We start from the raw sequence: 22,643 nt of genomic DNA, 5'->3' as shown, positions 1-22,643 counted from the left end.
GCCTTGCCCTTTGGTGATCCTGTCCTGACACATATCCTGCCTTAGTCCATTGTGATGGACATTGATGAAATTGAGGGAGTCCCAAGAAGCCATCATTCTTCCATTTTAAGACCTTGTTTTGAACACTGGTAACTAACTGGTGGTGTTTCACCTCGTTAAGCACATTTCAGAGAGCCCTGCTGTCATTAAAGACAAACAAACTTGGTACAAATGGGCAGAAGTTGCTCAGATGATATGACTTGGCTGACAGGAAGCAGTCAGAGACAGGATATCAAATAAGAAGATTACATTAGAAAAGGGGCTCTGAAGTCATACCAAAGCTTAAGAACATCTCCCCCCACACTTAAACTCCTTAAATGGAGCATCATAAATTCTTGCCAGCTCCATGCAAAATTTATTGAGTGCTTTCTGGGGGACCCAACACTAGATACTGTGGGAGTTCAAGGTATTATTAAGTGCCCTTTGGGAACAGTTAAGCAAAATAATTGTAAAGAAAGTTTCAAAAAGGTGAAAACAATCTGTTTTCTAACATGGAGCCAGCACAAAAATTTAGAATCTAAATAACCTTAATTCTCTTTTAATTTCTGAGTAAGCCCAAAGACAAAATGCTGGTCTGGTGAGAAAATACATAACCTCCTTTTTAACATACAATGAGTGACCCAAAGCTCAGGGATGTTAGCAAGTAAAAATTTCCAACTAAAACTTAATAAGATTTTTGTTTTGTTGGTAGTTCTATTAATGACAAGTGATATGGCTTTCAAACTCATGGTAATGATATGATATTTCTTTTTGCCTCTCTGGCAACTTTTTATTTGTTTAAATGTTTCTTCTTCAATAAACTAAGCCTAACACATCTAACAGAACATTCTACCCAATAGCAGCAGAAACATGCATTTTTTTCAAGTACACATGAAATATTCTCTCTTATGGACCATATGTTGAGTCATAAAACAGATCTCAATAAATTTAAAGTAATTAAAATCATGCAAAGGGTTTGTCTTTAACTATAATGAAATGCAATTAGAGATTAATAACAGAAGGACATTTAAGATATTCACAAGTATATAGAATTAACACAGTCCAAAATAATCATCATATCGAAAGAGAAATTACAAGGAAAATTGTAAGCTGTTTGGAGATCAATGAAAATGCAACATACCTACATTTAAATATGCACCACCTAAAGCTTACTTAAAGGGAAATATATGTTTTGGTAAATGGCCTGTGTTTAAAAAAGGAGGAGGAAGATCTCTAATTAATAGCCTTATCTACCTCACAAAACTAGAAAAATACTAAATTCAAAGCAATCAGAAAGAAGGAAATCTAAAACTTTTCAAGCAAAAATAAATGAAATAGACAATAGAAAAGCAATAGAGAAAATCAGCAAAACCAAATTTGGTCTCATAAAAAGCTGCTTAAAAATTAGCCAACCTTTAGTTAGACTAACCAAAGAGAGAGAGAAGACTCTAACTGCTATTACTAAAATCAGCTATTGCCTCATATTTCTGCATTCTGTGTTAATACCCATTAATGTAGATTGTCTTGCTCATAGGTGCTCAGCGTGGTTCTTTTTCCTTTCTTCATTCAGAGGGAATGAAGCACATTGTATTCAGTGGGTTGTTTTTGTTTTGTTTTTTAAGTTCTCTTAAGAAACACTGCATGCTCATATTGTGTAATTTAAGGAGAGGCCATAATGAATGATTCATATGCAAAAGGAGGGTGAATGGATGGGGTGTAGGTGTAGGGAGCATGTGCAGGAAAGTATCATATATTGGGGTCAGTAACAACCAGAGCACATTTACCTCCCCAGAGCCTCAAAGAGCAGGGGAAGGACCTGAGATAGAGAGGATTGAGTAGAACTGCTGACTTTTGACCTTTGACTGGTTGGTAGGACTCAGCAGACCAGTGGCATCTCCGTTAAGGGGAGTTGGGAACAAAGGGAACCTTAAACACACTCTTTTCCTGGTTTCCTGCTACTGCTTTCCATCAGCCAAACCCAGTCAAAAGCCAGGGGCCAAGGGAATCAACCCATAGAGATCAGCCTCCCTGGGCAGCAAGGAGAGAAGAAACGGGAGGAGATGGAGCTGAGTCAGGCACCGGGAACCTATTCAGCAGGTACTAATCATGCTGGATGACTGTTCTACATGAGATTAGCTACAAGCTGACTACTTGGAATTCCAGAGTAAGTGAAGAATGAGCGGATTACTTCCCCCGTCTTATTTTCAGTATACGCTTCCCTGCCTTCACACTCACCGTAGTTCTTTTCTCCTGGGCTAAAATCCCACACTGTGTAAACCAGGAAAGCAGCTGAATGTCTCATTTGTCTTCTGGAGTTATTACGAGGATCTAAGATAGCATTTTAATATAGTATAAGACAACAGGTATTGTGTGCTTAGGAAGCTGACATGCTTCGCCTCATTTAATCTTGACAGTAACTCCATAAGGTAGCTGCTACTAACCCCTGCTATTTCATAGATGAGAAAACTGAGTATCAGAGAGATGAAGAGACTCATTCAAGGTCTTGTAACTAAGTGGTGGATTAAGGATTTAAATCCAGTCCAAAGTCTGGGTCTTAATCACTAGGTTGTGTATGTCACAGCTGTACAGTGTGGGTTTGAGCACAGGAGAGTCCTCTTCTCCTGTGAGCATCAAGTCAGAGAAGGCTCCTTCAGTGAAAGTAGCATTGGGATTATTTTCCTTTTCTTTATTTTGGACTCCTCACATTCTAACTTATCAAAAGAAGCCAGTTCTAAGAGTTAATGGGTAAACAAATTGTAGTATATTCATGCAGTGGAATACTTCTCAGCAGTAAAAAGAAATAAGCTATCACCAAGCAGTAGCTTATGTAGGTAGAAGCATTATGTAGGTAGAAAGAAACCAGATGTTAAAGAGTGCATATTCTCTTCTGCTGTGATAGGAATCAGAGTGGTCATGTGGACAAAGGTGAGCAGTACAAGAACAAAGGAAAACTAGAAATGAGGGGACAGGGGTGGAAATGTTCTATATCTTGATTGGAGTTGTAGTTACCAGAGAATATACTTGTAAAAAATTAAAATTGTACTTTTAAAAGAGTACATTTTATAGTTAGCAAATTATACTTTAATACATTGATTTTAAAATAACTGATGAAATTATGAGAACATATTTAAGTAAAAACTATGCAGTTGATTTAGAGTAAAAATTACTGATCACAGGTATGGTATACATTTATTGTAAATGAGTTAAGCCAGAAATAAAAGCTAAAATTCACGTGATTTTTTTTCTTGGTAAAAATGCCACCTGTGAGGTAACTTTTAAACTTGAATTACCTTCAATTTCTTTTTTTTTTTCTAATCTAGAATGGTCAGTTGGAGTGTGTACGCTGGATGGTGAGTGAAACAGAAGCCATTGCTGAATTGAGTTGTTCTAAGGATTTTCCAAGCCTTATTCATTACGCAGGTTGTTTTGGTCAGGTATGAAGAAATTTTTAATTATTTTCTCTTTGCATACTGTGTAATCTACCGCTTTTTAAATTTTTAATATATCAAAACCCAAACCTAAAAAATCATCAAAGATGTATTCAAAGATTTATAGGCAATGATAGTCATTGTAGCATTTTTTGTAGGAAAAAATGTGTTAAACCTAAATATTTCATGATAGAATATTGGATAAATAATGAAACATTCATATGATAGAATTTTTCAGAAAAATATTCATTATATAATATTGAGTTAAAATATATGACACAAAACTGTTCCTGTAATTTGGTACCAACTTTGAATTTTGGAGCGAGAGAAAGAGGAATGAATAATAAGACTAGAAGGAAAAACTATGTCTCCACACGTTTATAGTAATTATCACTCAGAATTATAAGTGGCTTTTATTTTCTTTTTTTATGTTTTTCACTTCTTTCCAAATTTCCTACAATAAACAAATTTAACTTTTGTGGAAAGGAAAAATAATATATTTTCTTGAACCCAAAATTAAAAAGCATATCTTTAGTAAGACATTAATCAAGGAAGTCTTGCTCCATTAAAGATAAGCAAAGCAATCACTTACCTAAAATTTTCTTAAATATTCGTACATGTTTTGTTTTCCAAAACAGGCTGTTCACATTCAGTTAAACCATTTTTATTGGGATTTTAATTGTCATTGCTAAATTTTACTTGCAGATTAATTTGGTAATAATTACAACATTGAGTCTTTCTATTCATGTTTGTTTATATATCCAAAGCTTGTTTTATCATCTTCAACAAAGAATTGGAGAATTAAAAAAAAAAAGATGAGCAATCATGCAAACAAAGTAAGTCTCAGTTACAGTCAGTTTCTACATTAGGAAATCCCAGTGTGAGTAATTGATGTACACAGATGACAATCCAGTGTATGCAGTAAAAAATCATCACTAACCCCCTTTGAGAAGGATGAGTATAATCTTTAAAAAAAGCTGGAACCACAAAATGCCAATCTCAGCCTTAAGAAAATATAAATAAAGTCAGCAGTGCATTAAAATAGATTTAATCACATTTGTTTGTGGCAAAGAAAATTGCTTCTCATTCTTATAACCGTATCCCTTTGGCTTCATAAACTTTCCCAGTGGCAGTAAATTGTGGTGTTGTCAACAAGAGATTATACTTTCTCGAGCATGACAATCTCAAATTTATAGACTCAGAATATTGCCACAACCTTTCTTTAGTGGGGTTCATGTTAGGTGATACTTTATAATATGCCATGGTAACTTCAATTAATATATATATGTAACATTTCCTATATGTACCAAGCATTGTGCCATTGAACTTTGTATACATAATCTGACTTAGTCTTTAAAACAACGTTATTGGATTCTGTTGTTTTTATCCCTAGTCTATGGATGAGGAGACTGAAGACAGGAAGTTGTTTAAGTGGCTGGCATGTGGTCTAGTGGCCAGTAAGAGCAAAGGCTGGATCTCAACTCAGGTCCTTTGACTTTGGGGCCAGATTCCGTTTTTTTCTCCATCCATGTACATAATTTGTGTAGCTTGTTTGCAGTGGAACTGATATAGCTGCAGAAGTCCTTTTTTTAAAAAAATAATTCTATCTAACAATATGTTGTGATATTTGGAGTATCTTAAACACAACTCATGGTACTAAATTTATGGAATGAAGAAAGAAGCAAGAACATTTAAAATTTGTAAAAGCCACTGTCTTTGAAGTAATTGCTTCATTTTCTTTGTGTATTGCACTTATGAGCCCCAGCCATGGTATTCTATGAACTACCATAAGAATTAATAAGTATTTGCTAAAGATGCTCTTTTTTGGCTTAGACCAGCAGAAGGGAAAATAGTATTTTCAAATGACTAAAAGAGTTATGAAGACAAATAGTCCTCATAAATCATTCTCAGTATAAGATGCTGCTGCTGCTAAGTCGCTTCAGTCGTGTCCAACTCTGTGCGACCCCATAGACGGCAGCCCACCAGGCTCCCCCGTTCCTGGGATTCTCTAGGCAAGAACACTGGAGTGGGTTGCCATTTCCTTCTCCAATGCATGAAAGTGAAAAGTAAAAGTGAAGTCACTCAGTCATGTCCAACTCTTAGCAACCCTATGGACCGCAGCCTACCAGCCTCCTCCGTCCATGGGATTTTCCAGGCAAGAGTACTGGAGTGGGTTGCCATTGCCTTCTCTTCAGTATAAGATGAAATTTTATTTATTCTCAAATTGTCTGAATAATTGTTTCACACCCCTGATTTCATTTGCTTCTGTAAAGAGAAGTTTCAGATATCAGTGGAAAAGCTGACTGCAGTTTTGGAAGAGCTTGCCAAAGAAAAGGAGGGAAGGATTGCATCGCTGTTTTGAGACTTTAAGTCAATAATAGGGCATCTGGTATTCTTTGTCCCGGGAAATGTTGCTTATACGTGCCAGTTTCTCTCTTCAACTCTCACAGCAGGCATCTCTTAACTTTGAAGCCATTGGGACAAAACAAAAGAAAGTGCCATTTCTGGGATTTGGTCAGGTGATAGTGTGGTTTATTTGGCTGGAGTAGAGGAAAATACAGAAATTAGTGACCTTTGTAAAGAGCCATGTCAAACATTTGCTTCATGTTAGTATCAGCCTTCAGATTGTTATTTCAAGTTGATAAGCATTTTTAATGACCTCAAGTACAGCTCTGAGCAGGGTAACCCAGCAGTGCCTTCAGGAGAGCATTCCTACCCAAGTGGAAAATGTAGACACCCATTAGGACTGCAAACTCAGCCCAGCCATCCTACATCCGCCACAGCCACTTATGTAACAGATAACCTGTGGAGATGCTGAACTTGGAACCATTGCAAGCCTAATATTTTCACAAGGAAGACTATTACTGAACAGTTTTCTAATGGATTCAGCACATGCAGGTTTTTCTACATCAAGCAGGCACTTGAGTGTGTTCTGCTTTTGTTTCTTCAGTAAATACCTTTTGGAAAGGATAGTACAGAGGAAAATTTCTCTCCTGGTTTATTTTAGTTACCCTCTGCCCCTCCTATAGATTCTTAAAAGAATTGGCTCCATTTGACTCACAATTGGCATCCTTTTTCTGGTAAAAATTACCTGTAAGGACTCCAGAACCACGGGGTGGCCAGCAGTGTTTAGTGGTCTCCTGGAGTGATAGATCTTTGGGTAACAGAAATTGATTTTCCTCCTCTTGACACACAAAGTCTCAGAGGGGGCAGTTACTTCATTGTCTGATAGTACCTAGCAGAACCAGCCACGGGGAGCATGAAGGTGAACGCGTGAGGGACACTCAGGGAAAGAGAGGGGCTCATGTTCAGATGGGCCTGCTTTGCTGGCCCGTGGGAGAGATGCTGCTGGTGAAACAATCGAGACAGAATGATCTCAAGTCAAAGCTACCGCCTGTGTAACTTGGACTGTTTTATTCAAATATGAAAGCTCAGATGGTCTCCTTCAGGGTGCCAGCGAAGCTCTCGCCCTCACATGCTTGGGGGCTTCGGCCTGTTTGGCGTGTTGGTCACTGTTTCATCATCAAACTTCTCATTTTGTTTCTAAACCTTTAATGTGACTTTTGGTCAAGAAGTTCTGCTACGAAACAACAGGCATCATAGCATTAAGCATTTACTGAGAAGAGAACACACTTGCCTATGTGATGTTCATTCTCCATTTTAAATGTTTGACCTGATCAGATTAAAACAATAAAAGACACTTTTTCACAAAAGGCTCAGAATTCCTCCTAATGGTCATGAATGGTGACGGGCCTGCTGGTGAGGGGGTTGCTTCCACAGGCTGTGTTATAGATTTTCCACGGTTTACTTTTGAAAGGAGAAATATTCTGTTGACTTTATTATTTCGTTGTCATGGGGCAGAAATAAGTAAACAACACTGAAAGTGCTACGATTGCAGATGAAAGTGCATAGAAAAATCTTTGATTGGCACAAGCAAGAATCTGCTCTCCAAGGACTTTTGAAAAAGCATAACCAGCGCAGAGCTCCACAACCCACAGACTGACAGGCAGTTAATGTGATTTCTGTGACCCAAGGGGTGCCAAAGGAGCACATCCTTTATGGAGTCAGGGGTCACGGGTCATGAGCCGTGGTGGGTATTCATACACAGAAGACACAGAACGTTAGCTCCTCAGTCTGAGTTTAAATCCTAGCCCTACCCTTAGTAGCCCAGGAGCCTTGTATATATTTCTTTATTTTAAAAGAAAAGATAAGAAAATGTCTCCCTGGACCTCAGTTTCCTCATCTTTAGAATGGAGATAATAGAACGTTCTTAACAGAGTTGCTCTGAGATCCAAATGAGAAAAGTCACAGGAAGCCTGTAGCAGACACTAGGTAAATGTCGGCTATAATGATTATTGGATACCTTCCAATTTATGATTTTTATTGCTACAAGTATTATTTATTTACCTATAAGTAAAGTATAAGATAAGTTTGTTAAAAAAAATTTTCGACCTAAATCTCTTTGTATGTGTGTTAATCACTCAGTCGTGTCTGACTATGTGACCCCATGGACTGTAACCCACCAGGCTCCTCTGTCCATGGAATTCTTAGGCAAGAATACTGGAGTGGGTTGCCATTCCCTTCTCCAGGGTGTCTTCCCAACCCAGGGATAGAACCTGGGTCTCCTGCATTGGCAGGCAGATTCTTTACCATCTGAGCCACCAGGGAAGTCCTAAACCTGTTCAGTCAATTCTTAGATGTATTATTTTTTCATGTTTTACTGTCTCTAGATTCTACATTTATTTTATAGTAAGTGACAATATGAAACTATTGCTGGCCTTTTTTTTCACATTTTAGCATCTCAAAAACTGGAATGAAGCTTATAATTGATGGCTTGTTAGATTTGATGACTTATAATCACAGACAAAATTGCCTCCTTTAGAACTTACAATTGTAACAAAACTATAGAGATTTTATTGATAGCAGTAATGCACCTGTGGCATACTTTTCAATTACATTTTTAATTAGACTGTCCAGCAAAGTTCATAAATTACATGTATTAATTGCCTCTATAAATAAATTCCGTGGCCTTTAAGAATGCACAAAAGACATTAAAACAGGTTATCAAAAGAGCAGAAAATCCCCAGAAGAGGAAACTAGTACATAAAGTAAGTTTTCATTCATTAGATGAACATTGAATGGGTAGATATAATAGATATAGGTGATTGGATGGAATATCAGTTGGAGAGGCATTCTGTAAAACAGAAATAATACAGAAGAACTGCCTCATCCATGTGATTACATTGAATGTTCTCTAAAAGCAATACCTATGGGAACATGAAGGTCTGAAGTTACATTCTTTAATATCCCCCACCCTCTCTCTCTCTCTCTCACACATCACACACACACACACACACACACACACACACACACACACAGCAGGGGTGGGGTCACTAGGGAGGTGGGGAGAACATACTAAAGGTCTAAAAGAAGAGCTAGGCATCATGGATATGTATTTAGATGTGATATACATTCACAAGGGTCTTCTTAGTTGAAGAAAGTAGCTGTATTTGTTCTGTTCTCTTTACTGGATATTCGTCAAATAAGTCACTGTTTAAACTGTAGGGCTGTGGGTCTCTGCAGGCATGTTTTCCAGAATCAGAGCAGAAAGCATTTCTAGGAGAGTGGATGCTAAACACTGTGCTTAGTCACTCAGTTGTGTCCAACTCTTTGTAATCCCACCAGCTCCTCTGTCCATAGGATTCTCCAGGCAAGAACACTGGAGTGGGTTGCCGTTTTCTTCTCCAGGATGCTAAACATGCTTTTACCCAAACCAAGGGATTCTAACCATCTCCATGCCATCTCAGAAATCCTAAACTTTGGTTGTTAAACCAAGTAGATAGTCAGTCCATCCCTTTGAGCAGTGCCTCTCTGCACAGTATCATAGGGGAGATGGTCGTTTCCATATAACTTCTCAGTAAACAGGCCAGTTGCATAAAGTGAAAGTGAAGTTGCTCAGTCGTGTCTGACTCTTGGTGACCCCATGGATTGTAGCTCACCAGGCTCCTCCATCCATGGGATTTACCAGACAAGAATACTGGAGTGGGTTGCCATTTCCTTCTCCAGGGGATCTTCCCGACCCAGGGATCAAACCCAGGTCTCCCGCACTTCAGGAAGACTCTTTACCATCTGAGCCATTAGGGAAGGTATGGCCAGTTACATAGCTTCTTATTAAAGTGTCCACCGCAGCATAGGAAACTGAATTTGACCTGCTGGGCAAAAACCTACATTGTTTTGAACAATAGGATAATGCTGTTGCTGCTGTTGTTCCGTCGGTTAGATGTGTCCAACTCTTTCTGACTCCATGGCCTGCAGCACACCAGGCTTCCCTGTCCTTCACTATCTCCCAGAGTTTGAGTTTCTTGAACAGAGGAGCTTGGTGGGCTACAATCCATGGGGTCACAAAAAGCCAGACACCACGGAGCAACTAACCTGAATTAGGATAATGGTTCTTCTTTGATTAAAGTCTTGCATATTGAATTTGGTAAGAGTAATTATAAGGAAGAATTATCCAGGCCATCCTAAGAAAAGCAGCAGGTTATCATAACAGTGTGGACTATACCTGACTGGGAAAGCCCCAGGAGCCAAGGCACCTCCTACCTTACACAGACCTTGTCCTGTTCTCCCAAGGCATCAATACCCTGTAAAGTCCAGGTCTCTATAGGTTCTTCCCCAGATTTCTATAAGGGGAAAATTCCTACTCTTATGGAATGTAGTCTTATATTTCTTCTAACTCCATTACTAAAAATATCAGCAACCTCAGATATGCAGATGATACCACTCTAATGGCAGAAAGAAAAGAGGAACTAAAGAGTTTCTTGATGACGGCGAAAGAGAAGAGTGAAAAAGTGGCCTAAAACTCAGCTTTCAAAAAACTAAGATCATGGCATCTGGTCCCATCACTTTATGGCAAGCAGATGGAGAAAAAGTGGAAACAGCGACAGATTTTATTTTCTTGGGCTCCAAAATCACTACAGACAGTGACTGCACCCACAAAATTAAAAGACACTTAGGCCTTGGAAGAAAAGCTATGGCAGACATAGCGTATTGAAAAGCAGAGACATTACTTTGCCAGCAAAGGTCCATATAGTCAAAGCTGTGGTTTTTCCAGTGGTTATATCTGAACATGAGAGTTGGACCATAAAGAAGGCTGAGTGCCAAAGAATTGATGCTTTCAAATTGTGGTGCTAGAGAAGACTCTTGAGAGTCCCTTGGACTGCAAGGAGATCAACCCAGTGAATCCTAAAGGAAACCAGACCTGAATTTTCACTGGAAGGACTGATGCTGAAGCTCCAATACTTTGGCCACCTGATGGGAAGAGCTGACTCACTGGAAAAGACTCTAGTGCTGGAAAAGATTGAAGGAAGGAGAAAGGGATGACAGAGCATGAGATGGTTCGATGGCATCGCTGACTCAATGGACATGAATTTGAGCAAACTCGGAGAGACAGTGAAAGATAAGGAAGCCTGCTGTGCTGCAGTCCATGGAATCGCAAGAAGTCAGAGATGACTTGGTGTCTGAGCAACAACAGCAGAAGTAAAAACACTGAATTATAGTAAAGCGCATTTTCTGTGCATGTGGAGCATGCATGTATCCATTATTATATTTAATTGAGTCTGGAAAACATGAAAGTATGCCTGACAAGAACGTACATATAAAATATTTCTGATTATCTTGGACCCCTCTGAACTTTACTTGCTAAAGAAGCTGCTGGAATACCCAAGAATATCCAGTTGTTTTCTTCAGTTGTCTGATTTGTAAAATAAGAGTGTTTGAATTGGATGATTCTCTAAAATCTCTCCCACTTTACAATCTTAACATTTAATATCATGGAGCAAACCAAGTCACCACAAGCTTGCCAATGATCGTTGAAGACAGCAGGGCTGTCCCTTTCACCAGTAGAGGCACAGCAACTTGCCCTCTTGATATTTCTTAGACGTTGACTTCTAACCAGTTGGTCATGTCATTGATCTTGAGATATACCCACTCATCCAGATCTTTTTAGGAGTTAAGATCACATGATTCAGATGCTGGAAAGGATATGGAGGAGAAGAGAACCCTCCTACACTGTTGGTGGGAATATAAGTTGATGCAGCCACTGTGGAGAACAGTATTGAGATTCTGAAGAAAACTAAAAATACAACTACCATATGATCCAGCAATCCCACTCTTGGGCAAATACTCAGAGAAAACCATAATTAAAAAAGATACATGCACCCCAGTGTTCACAGCAGCACCTGTTTCCATTAGCTAGGACACGGAAGCAACCTAAATGTCTATTAACAGATGAATGGAGAAAGAAGATGTGATACATATATACAATGGAATATGACTCAGCCATGCAAAGGAATGAAGTAGTGCCATTTGCAGAGACATGGATAAACCTCGAGACAGTCATACAGAGTGAAGTAAGTCAGAATGAGAAAAATGAGTATCATATAATATCATTTATATGTGGAATCTAGAAAAATGGTACAGATAACCTTATTTGCAAAACAGAACTAGAGACACAGATATAGAGAACAAACTTAGGGATACTAAGGGGGAGGGAGGATGAATTAGGGGATTGGGGTTGACATATACATACACTGCTGTATATAAAATAGATAACTAATGGGAACCTACTATATAGCACAGGACCTCTACTCAAGGCTCTGGGGTGACCCAAATAGGAAGGAAATCTTAGAAAGAGGGAATATATGTATATGCATGACTGATTCATTCTGCTGAACAGTAGAAACGAGCAACATTGTATAGCAACTATACCTCAATAAAAATGAATTAATCATCTGTATCCAAATTAAGGTAATTCAGGTTTTTTTTTCCCCCTAAAATAGGAAAAGTAACAGAAGTTGTTCTACCTTATGCATTTGAAACATCACTTGCTTTGTTATCAGTTTCAACTTTCTTTCTTTCTTTGAGCACATAGGCCTCTTTTTTATTCACCTCCAGCCACACAGCCCTGGCCTTGGGGCTCTGCCCCACCTCATTCTGTCAGGACACGGAGGGTTTCCCTTCCTACAAGGCCTATCTGCTTTTGCAGCTAACGCTCACCCTTCTTTCCCAGGGTACATTCTTGGTGGGTTGCAGGTATTGACTACATTTTCTCTTCGTTTTTTTTTGGAGGGCTTACTTTCTGCTTGCTCCTGTGGAAAAAAGTGTGGTGCGACTATTCAGTCTCTCCCTGATATCACAGTTGCCTTCATCAACAGTGCCCTGTTCCCCACACGAGGAGAGAAACATGAAAGGAGTTGGCTGTTTTGATCCAACATTCCTTTAGCAGATTAGTTGGCATGTTCAGAAGGTGAAGGCAAATTTAATCCAGAAAAGTATAAAAGTTCATGACCAGTCCGAGCAAATAACTGGAAAAAAAATCCTTTAAAAGGCTAAGGAGAGGTTCAAGGCTCTTTGAAAGGCATGATCATTTGTTTAAATGTCAAATTCCACCCACTAAATTTCATGCTGTTGTTTTTACCACGCTTGTATTTTTTTAGCATTATATTTAATTTTTCTATTTTAAAACACTGAAATCCCATCCCCCTGCTTTCTCCTGAGACTAAACATAACATGAAAATACCACAAAAGACTCAGCGGGTAAAATGCAAACAGGTTATGACAACACACACTGACTGATCTGTGTCTTTGCTTTGGAAAGGTTGTGTTCAAAGGGTTGGTGCTCTTTAACATAGACGAGAAAGCTTTACCTTTCAAATACCACCACCATTTGATCAGAAAAATCAAGAGGGTCCCAGTTTTATTTCAGTGTGGGTATCTTACGCTTAACAACTTTATATGTTTCCCCTTTTTGGAAGCCTGTTGATTGAAAGGTATGAGATTACGAAGTCATAGTTGAAGTGTGATAAACTTAAAGTAGAAACTAGTTATCTCAATAGTTCAAGGTTTTATAATATTCTTAAAGCTACCAGATAATTTAACAGAGTAGCAGAAATATTGCCTTGAAATCAAAAGACTTGGATTTTGGTTCCAGCATTGACTCTGTCTCACTGTGTAACTTTGAGGAGATGCTCAAACTTTCTCTGAATCAGTTTTTCCACCTGAAGAATACGGAAGCAAAACAAGAGCATTTCTGAGATAACTTTCTGCTCTTTGAATTCTCAGCGCAACTCTCTTTCATTAACTTTCGTCAGAGATGCATGAATTTTCAGTTCATACTGAATGGAAATGTTCTCTTCATAGGGTAAGCTTGGCTATATCTAAGCTTCACATGTTGGAGTTTTATTTTTCTCTGTCTTTTTATTAGGCTTCTCTACATGTTGTTCAGCTGCTCAGTCATGTCTGACTCTTTGCAGCCCCATGGACTGCAGCACACCAGGCTTCCCTGTCTTTCACCATCTCCTGGAGTTTCCTCAAACCATGTCCATTGAATTGGTGATGCCATCCAACTATTGCATCCTCTGTCACCCCCTTCTCTTCCTATCTTCAATCTTTCCCAGCATCAGGGTCTTTTCCAATCATTTGGCTCTACATGACAGCCTATTAATTCCAACTTGTCCTTGTGTTTATAGGAGAAGATTCTGCTGTGGCTTCTTCAATTCATGCAAGAGCAGGGCATCTCGCTGGATGAAGTGGACCAAGATGGCAACAGTGCTGTTCATGTAGCCTCACAGCATGGTTACCTTGGGTGCATACAGGTACACAGGCCCTGCTTCTCTGGAGAAATGAGTGCAACAAGTAGTAAAATAGAAAACGGGAATTTAGTTCCCTAGGAGAATGTCTAGATTAAATCAACTTTGTCTCTTTAGTGGATAATACAGAATCAAATTGATATATTTGTATTTCCAGAAATGCACACAAGCATTGGCATAAATAGTGTCTGGGTTTCTCCTTGAATGTCACAGGATGTTGACAGGGTCTCTTCTTGCCCTTTCAGCATTGCCTGAAAACCCCAGTGCTGAGGACAGTAGATGTTAAATACCCCATGTTCTCAAGATAGCAGAAAACACCTGTCAGACAGATATCACTCAGACTGTCACATGGCAGGTGGGCCATTCCTGCTGTTATTAGCACACTTTACCTTCAAAAGTGTCTGAAAAACAGGACTGAATTTTCAGGAAACAATTAGAAAAATCCCTTAGAGTATCAAGTAGTATGACACAGTGGAGACACAAGAGATGCAAGTTGTATCCCTCAATGGGGAAGATCCCTTGGAGGAGAGCATGACAGCCCACTCCAGTGTTCTTGCCAGGATAATCCCATAGATTAGGGAATCACAAAGCGTCTGGCTACAGTCCATAGGGTCGCAAAGAGTCAGACACAACTGAGCGACTAAACACACACACAGCAGGTAGTAGGCTGGGGAGAGAGGGTCCTGTGGTTTTCTCCCTTTCTTTGTAGTAGGACTGAGCTTCTTGAATACATTCAAAAAGCCCAGAACTGATTATAGGAAGCCCTTGATATAGACCCCCTCAGCCTGTGGGCAGGCTAGGCAGCACCCTGATTGGCTAGCCAGTCTACCCAGCAGCCTCAGGTGGCCTCACCCTTTTAGCCAAACATACCTGGAGAATTTACCGTGTCTTATGTGTGTAGTGATGGAAAAAGGTTGGGGGGGTGGAGCCACAGGAGATGGCATCCCCCTGTCCCAGCCACCTGAGGGGACCTTGAAGAGGGCTGCTTAGAGAGTACAGGCTTCCTACAAGAAGAGGGGTTGGCATCTCGTCCCGCAGCTGTTCGCAGAGCTGCCCAGAGCTGAGCCACACCAATGCTGCCGCCCTCACAGCAAATGGCGGGGGGCCCTGAGAGGAGCACGTGAATGTGAAAACAGGGCAGGCCTCCTATATGTAATAGTTTCACATCTGCTAATCCCAAACTCCCAGGCCCTCCCTCTCTCACCTGCCTGTACATCATGGGGAGCTATTTTTAATATCTTGTGATAAACCATAATGGAAAAGAATATATAAAAAAGAATACCTACCTGTGTATAACTGAATCAGTTTGCTATATAGCAAAAACCGACACAACATTGTAAATCAACTATACTTCAATTTTTAAAAATGTAAAAAAATAACTGGATAGGCCTTTTCAGCTAGGAGGTATAAAGCCCTGACTGACAAAACAGTAAGAGAGGAGGGCTGAAGGGGAGGAGGGACAGTGATGGTGTAAGGAGAGGAAAAGCTTTGAATTGAAACAAAGTTTAGAACTGGCCTGGAATTTACTTTAGGAACATAAATCATCATTACCAGAGTCTGACCAATCACACCATTCTTATCATCGAAAATGACCCAACATCTATGGATTTGTTCCCACATCTGCCTGAAATGTAGGAAAAGAACAATTGACAATGTATGGATGAAGGCCATGATTAAAGAAAATACTTTAACCTCACCAGGTTCATACAGTTCAAAATATCTTATGTGTACTTGAGAACTCTAAGAAAACAGTGCTCTTTTTCACCATATTTGGTAATATTTCTTTTATTCCAAACTTAACAGGCACTTACCAAGGTTTTCCTGTGTGCCGATAGACTGTATCTGAAAGAGAAAACTGGGCAGTGAGAACCAGTTGCTCAGAAAGGTAGAGAGGATTAGGAAATGACAGGAGAAGAGATGAAAAAGCTGTAAATATGAGGCAAGAGCTGAATAAAACCAGAATGCAGAGGCAATAGCAAAAAGATCTCTACAGAGTCTCCTCACATGCAACTGCTCTGTGGAAAGCCACATTGACAGGAAATATTCCAAGTGTCTGGGAAGTTTCCCCACTATTGTTGGCAAAGCATGCATCTTCTAATTTAAGACACCCAGTTGTGAAAGGAATGACGAGAAATCAAAGTGTATAGAAAAGAGAAATTTAAATTACTACCAAGGTCTGCAGAAAGATGAAAGGAGTAGCATTACTTTTTGTGGAGGAAAAATAACTGAATGAAGACTGAAAACTTCATTTTTCCATTTAACAAAACACGATCATAGTTAAATAGTCTTAAAAAAGAGTAAACTTTTATCAGCTAATAAATGACTGCAAGCCAAAGAAAACCGGCTGATATCACTAATTCTGTTTGAGATTTCTTTCTTTTTTTTTTTTTAATATGTGAGGAGAGGCAGTCTGTCCTTTCAGCGTGTTCATCTCCACTTAACACAAATGATATTTTTGGCACTAGGCACCATGGATGTGGAAACTTGGATACTCATGGAAGTAAGTCTCTCCACTGGGTATGAGAAAAAGTAGGTACAAAGAGATTGAAAGTAGAAAAGGGAGTGAGCAAGTGTCATTATGCTGTGAGGAGGGAACTGAGTATGGGAAACACTGGAAAGAAAACTGCAGAGGCAAGAGTCAAGGGGAGTGCTAACTGTGTGTTTACGCTGTGTCTCTGAGAGCTCAGTGTGAGGTGGGGACACTCTGTGAGCTGAGTGGCAGTGACTGTATGGCACAGTGACTTTTCATGGTGAGTAATCCTAAATTGAGTGGAAATGAAGCTCCTTAGGGACCTCTGAGTCTGAGTAGTCTAGGAATTTTAAAATAACAATTATTTCTTGTGGAGAAAACATTATCTGTTACTAAAATAAATCTGGAGGTCTACAAACTCATCTTGATAGTGTCAAAAAATATATCAGACTATGACAGTTGATTAATATTGATATGACAGCTTTTTGTGGAGTCTGTTGTCATCACAGCATAAAAACTAAAGTTTTGATGTTTAAAAATTAATGATGTCAGGGAATTCCCTGGTATACTAGTGGTTAGGACTCTGTGCTTTCATTGCCAAGGGCACAGGTTCAATCCCTGGTCAGGGATCTAAGGTTATACAAGCCAAAGTACAGTAAAAAGAAAAAAAATTAACAATCTCAACCATGCTCCATCAAATCTTTCTCCCCTATATTAATGATACCTTGACAGGATTCCTTAACTTTTTGCTTTTGCCTATTAACATATACTTCAAACCAATTGAAAAATCTCAGTCTTATTTCTAATTCAAAGTATTCTCCTCCCCAGCCCAGATCAGCTCAGGGTAGAAGGAACAAGGTTGGGACAGAAGCTTGACTGGCTTGTTAACACACCACCTTAGTGCCTATTCACCTCTCTCTCCTGGGCTCCACTGTTGAGGACAAATAGGAAGTATGGAGAGAGAAAAGTCAGCTGTCTCTTTGCTTAACTGGCAGGGGTCATGCCATCTGCCTGAAAGTTATCTTGCTTCTTGAGCTCACTGAAGTTTGCCACTGATGTCCTCGGGAGCAGCCTTCAGGGGCTGTGTCTCTGGTGGATGTGGTGGGTGGGTCTTTTGAGGGTCCTCTAGAGCCTCCCCACTGCTACCTGACAGGGAGACGTGGCCCCGACCTTGCACCCTCCTCCCCATACAAGCCCCTCCACTGTGTTGCTTCCTACTGCCTCCTGCTGCTGAAGAACCTTCTCCATTTTCATCGGGTGATCATAAGCTCACGGCATGCTCCCTTCTACAACATCTGCCCAATCTATGGGACACATCCTCGCCAGGGCACGTGGTGAGAATGTGGGCCCCTGCCATGACAATTCTCTCCTGTTCTTTTTATCTCTGATTTGGTAGGTTCAGCACCAGATCAAGTGTGCTGCCCAAAAAGGAACAGGTAAAAAAAGTTCCTTCTTTTTCTTATGGGCATCCCTAAATTCATGAGCCCACCCATTGAAAGGGACAGAGCCTCTCGCTACAGACACCACCCTGCTCATCTCATGAAGGGAAGGGCTCCCAAGGACAGCATGTCCTCCTCTCCTTCCCAATGTCCTTCTGAGGCTGGTGGGATCGATAGTAGTAGGGTTGGTTGGCTGCATTGTTGTAGGTTCTGAGGGAGGCATCTGATACTGACTGCTGAAATCTCACCAGAAGTCCTGTTTGTATGTGAGGCTCCTTGCCCCCACCCTGTCCTGCTGTGGACTCTGGTGACTGGTTTTGGAACAACAGGGGAAGTTCCATTCAACCTTCTGTTGCAGTCATTAAAAAGTAATGTTTATGGACACACCTAAAGAACATCATACTAAGTCAGAGAAAAGCAATTATATGATATCAGTTATATGTGGAATCTAAAAAATAATACAAATTATTCTGTATACAGAACAGAAACAGACTCACAAACATAGGAAATTTATGGTTACCAAAGGGAAGAAGGAGGTGGGGGAGGGATACATTTGGGAGTATGAAAGTAATAGATGCTAACTACTATACATAAAATAGATAAGCAATAAGAGTTCACTGCATATAGCATGGGGAACTATATTCTACATTCAATACCTTGTTACAACCCATAATGGAAAGCAACCTGGAAAAAAGAAATATATATATAAAAATGAATCACTTTGCTGCACACCTGAAGCTAACAAAATTGTATCTCGGCTATACTTCAAAAATTTTTAAAAAAATAATGTTTAGAGGGAAGTCCTGATGGAGCACACGTCTCTGTCTTCTCTAACAGACCCTGGTGGAGTATGGAGCGAACGTCACTATGCAGAACCATGCGGGGGAGAAGCCCTCCCAGAGCGCCGAGCGCCGCGGACACAGCCTGTGCTCCCGGTACCTGGTGGTGGTGGAGACCTGCATGTCGCTCGCCTCCCAGGTGGTGAAGCTCACCAAGCAGCTGAAGGAGTGAGTGGCCCGTTCGTTCCATGAGAACCCAGTCTGGCCGGTCGCATCGTGCTTAGGTGTCAGCCCGGCCCTCGGAAGGCTCCCTCGCGCGGGTCGTGCGGGGAACGCCTAGTGTCCTCCTCACCTTTCCTTCCCTCCTTCCGAGTCCTCACAGCCGGTGTTCATGCTGAAGATGCCATCTCTGTGGAGGCCAAATGATATTTAAGCAAAAAAAGAATGCAGAGCAAGGTTCCTCAGCAGGAAACTTAAGCCACAGTGGACTAGGGGAGAGAGCCTCTCTCTGTCTTCCCATCTCAGGGCCCCAGATGATGTAGCGGGCGCAGAAAGCACATGTGGGCATCATTCCAAACTTCTGTCCTTAATAGTTCAGCAAATTGTAAAGAGCATATGAGAGAGAAAGGTTCAAGATGAGCCAGTTTCTCAGTTTTCTCAAAAAAGAAAAATGTATATTTAGGAAAGTACAGGTACCCTGGTAACCATTGCTGCAAATTTATTATAAAAATTAAGCAGACAATTCACAAATCCCAGAATGAAAAATCCTCAGAATGTGAACTCAGCATGACGTTACTTAAAATACTCTTTGTCTAATTAAGCTCAGTTCTTTTTTTTGATGAAATGATGAAGCTGGTACACATTGCATAACTAGATGTCAGGGAAGCATGGCTGGGAAGTTGCCATGATGTGCTTGAAAAAAGGAGGGCCAAAGGAGAGGCCATCTGGGGGGCTCTCAAGCAGGTTGAAGGACTAAGAGCTGATGCCCCTCTAAGGGGACAGAGGTCAGCCCTTGGAGAACACATTGGCCAAATGACAGTTGCCATACTGGTAAGGGAGTCATCGAAAATCAAGAACAGCATGCAAAGTAATAGTAACAGATTAGGAGGACAGACCTTAAAAATTAAGTTTTAGGGGAGAAAAATGAAGTTTTACTTTAAAATTATAAAAAATATTTTTTCTTCTTTCCTTGTGAAAAAAGATAGTTGGTAAGAGGCCTTAACTGGTTAGAAGTTAATTCATGCAACAGTGTGACAAGTCCTTAGATCCTCTGGCTCCTCACTAAACTTGGGAAACATTTCTCTCTCTGCTTCTGCTCTCATGCCTTAGACGTTAAGAGTTTCTGCACTCCTCCACCCTCCCCCTATCAGTACCTAGAATACTGTCTCTAATGAGTTTAGGCTTTCACTAGAAAAAAACTTAAAAATTAGAGGGGTTCCTTTCTCTCCAACAATCCTCTGCCGAGTTACACAAGACTCCGCTGGGGCAGGTGAGCTAAGCAAGCTTTGAAGGTCTGGATGTAACTGAAGGGGAAATGCACACAAATTCCTAACTCCTTTCAGGAAGTTATCTTGTCAAGGCGAACATACTTGTACACATGTCTTTATGTACATGTATAGGTATTTCTGAGAAGAAGTTCTTAGAAAAGGAATTACCAGAACAAAGGGGCATACATGTGGATTGTTGTTGTTGTTCAGCCACTAAGTCATGTCTGACTCTGTGACCCCATGGACTGCAGCACATCAAGTGTCCCCGTCCCCTCAACTGTCTCCCAGAGTTTGCCCGAGTTCATGTGCATAGAATCGGCGATGCTATCCAACCAGCTCACCCTCTGCCACCCTCTTCTTCTTTTGCCTTCAGTCTTTCCCAGCATCACGGTCTTTTCCAGTGAGTCAGCTCTTCATATCAGGTAGCCAAAATATTGGAGCTTCAGCTTCAGCATCAGGCCTTCCAATGAGTATTCAGGGTTGATCTCCATTAGGATTGACTGGTTTGATCTCCTTGCTGTCATGATACTTGTAGATAGGTGCTGCCTAATATCCTTCCAGAAATGTTGTACCAGTAGATACTCCTCCCAGGAGTGTATGGACGTATCCATCAAGAGGAACTTTAAAATAGTCCAATGGAATGTTTTTTCTAAAAGTTTGTACTCAGAGAAAAGACTGCAAAACCTTCCCCTCAATCTCTGAGCACAGAGTCGGAGAGGTTTTCCTGAGCTGTAGTAGTTGCTTTATTGGTAGAACTCTTCAAGGTCAGGGTCTTGGCTGCTCTCTCTGCTGATGATCCTGGGATAAAACACACATGTACACTAATAGCAGTTATTCCACTGTCTCCAAACTGACGGCTGTAGACAGTTGTAGTCAAGCCAATGAGATATGAAATATGAAAGGTTATGCTGGAGACCCTAGTTTTGTACTTACTGTGTGTCTCAGTGAGGCTGGCAAAACTACAACAGCAATTCACTTACTCTGTTTAGTCCACTGTACCCTTCAGACTCTAGGGCACCAATAGCATCAAAAGGTGCATGAGGAAGGATGGAAAATACTAGTTTTTCAGTCCAAAATTTTGAGGGGGAGACAGTCTTGAGCGCCTTTTCCTCCTAGAATATTTTTACTAGTCCTTCATCAACATAGCTGTCATTTAGAAATGGCACCCTTCAGCATTCTTAGACATCCTGATCTATAGGTGTAGATATCAATGGGTTGAATTGTGGCCTCATAAAATGATGTGTTGGAGTCCTAACTCCTGGGACTTTGGAATGTGAGCTTATTTGGAGATGGGTCTTTACAAAAGTAATCAAGTGAAAATGAAGTCATAGGATTGGGCCTAATCCAAGATGATTGGTGTCCTTGCAAAAGGGGAAAATCTGGACATGGAGACAGACACACACAGGGAGAAGATAATATGCACATGAGGGCAAAGATCAGGGTGATTCATTTAGGAGTCAGAGAATGCCAAAGGTTGCCAGTGAACCGCCAAACACTAGGAGAGAGGCAGAGAGCCAATTCTCCCTCACGTCCCTCCAAGGAACCAACCTTGTCAACACCTCAATTACAGACTGCTAGCCTCCAGAACTACGAGAAAATAAACTTCTGTTGTTTGAGGAAGGCAACTTGTAGTACTTTGTTAGAGCAGCCTAGCAGACATATTGTACAAATGCTCACATATTCTCATATATTCATATTTCACATGCTCATATATTATAATTAAAATTGATTAGTCCTTTCTGAGGGCTTTTTTAGAATACAGAGAATAGAGTCCTTTTTTTCTCCATCCATACCTGGGATTCCTGTCATCAGTCAAGCTAATTGCTTCCAAATAGTTTTCTTGACTGTATCATAATTCACAGTGACACCTAAAAACCCTCTAAAAGGAGACTGTAATCTTGCTTAATATATTTTAATCTCTCACCTAATGTTTTTCTAAAATGCTTGACAGGCAATACCAAATTTCAAAGTAGGAAAAGTAGAAAGCTCCTATATATTTTTTGTTTTTTGTTTATTCTTTAGATTAGGGTCAGCAAACTATAGTCTATACACTGAGGCCCAATCCACCCCACCACCTGTTGCTTTTTTTTTTCCACCACCTGTTTTTATAAATAAAGTTTTATTGAAACAGAGCCATACACATTCTCTTACATATTACTGAGTGTTGATTTCACAACTTCATCAGCTGAGTTGAGTAATTATGGCACAGAACTTGAGGTGTACAGGCCTAAAATATTTAATATTTGACCCTTTAGGAAAAAGTTTGCTGGCTTCTGCTTTATTTCAGTGTGTGAGTCACAGAGTGAGTGAGATAAAATAAGATCACAGACTTTTTAAGTCTTAGGGATGGAATGTTAGTACTAAGACTGACCACTT

At 40.3% G+C, this 22,643-nt stretch overlaps 1 protein-coding gene across 15 annotated transcripts in view; it reads left to right on the top strand.

Moving 5' to 3' along the window:
• The window catches only part of SNCAIP (synuclein alpha interacting protein), a 162,011-nt gene that overhangs the window by 123,042 nt on the left and 16,326 nt on the right, over positions 1–22,643 (top strand). For all 15 annotated transcript variants that reach the window (XM_081499049.1, XM_081499040.1, XM_081499047.1 and 12 more), the window contains 3 exons: positions 3,339–3,452; positions 13,973–14,098; positions 18,839–19,008. In XM_081499049.1, the coding sequence (XP_081355175.1) occupies positions 3,339–3,452; positions 13,973–14,098; positions 18,839–19,008 (410 nt within the window). The remainder of the gene's footprint in view (positions 1–3,338; positions 3,453–13,972; positions 14,099–18,838; positions 19,009–22,643) is intronic.

Source organism: Giraffa tippelskirchi, chromosome 6, assembly GCF_054371585.1.
Source record: "Giraffa tippelskirchi isolate mGirTip1 chromosome 6, T2T-mGirTip1v1.2.pri, whole genome shotgun sequence".
Lineage (NCBI taxonomy): Eukaryota > Metazoa > Chordata > Mammalia > Artiodactyla > Giraffidae > Giraffa > Giraffa tippelskirchi.
The sequence above is the reverse complement of the archived record's forward strand: the minus strand, read 5'-3'. Positions and strand labels throughout refer to the sequence as shown.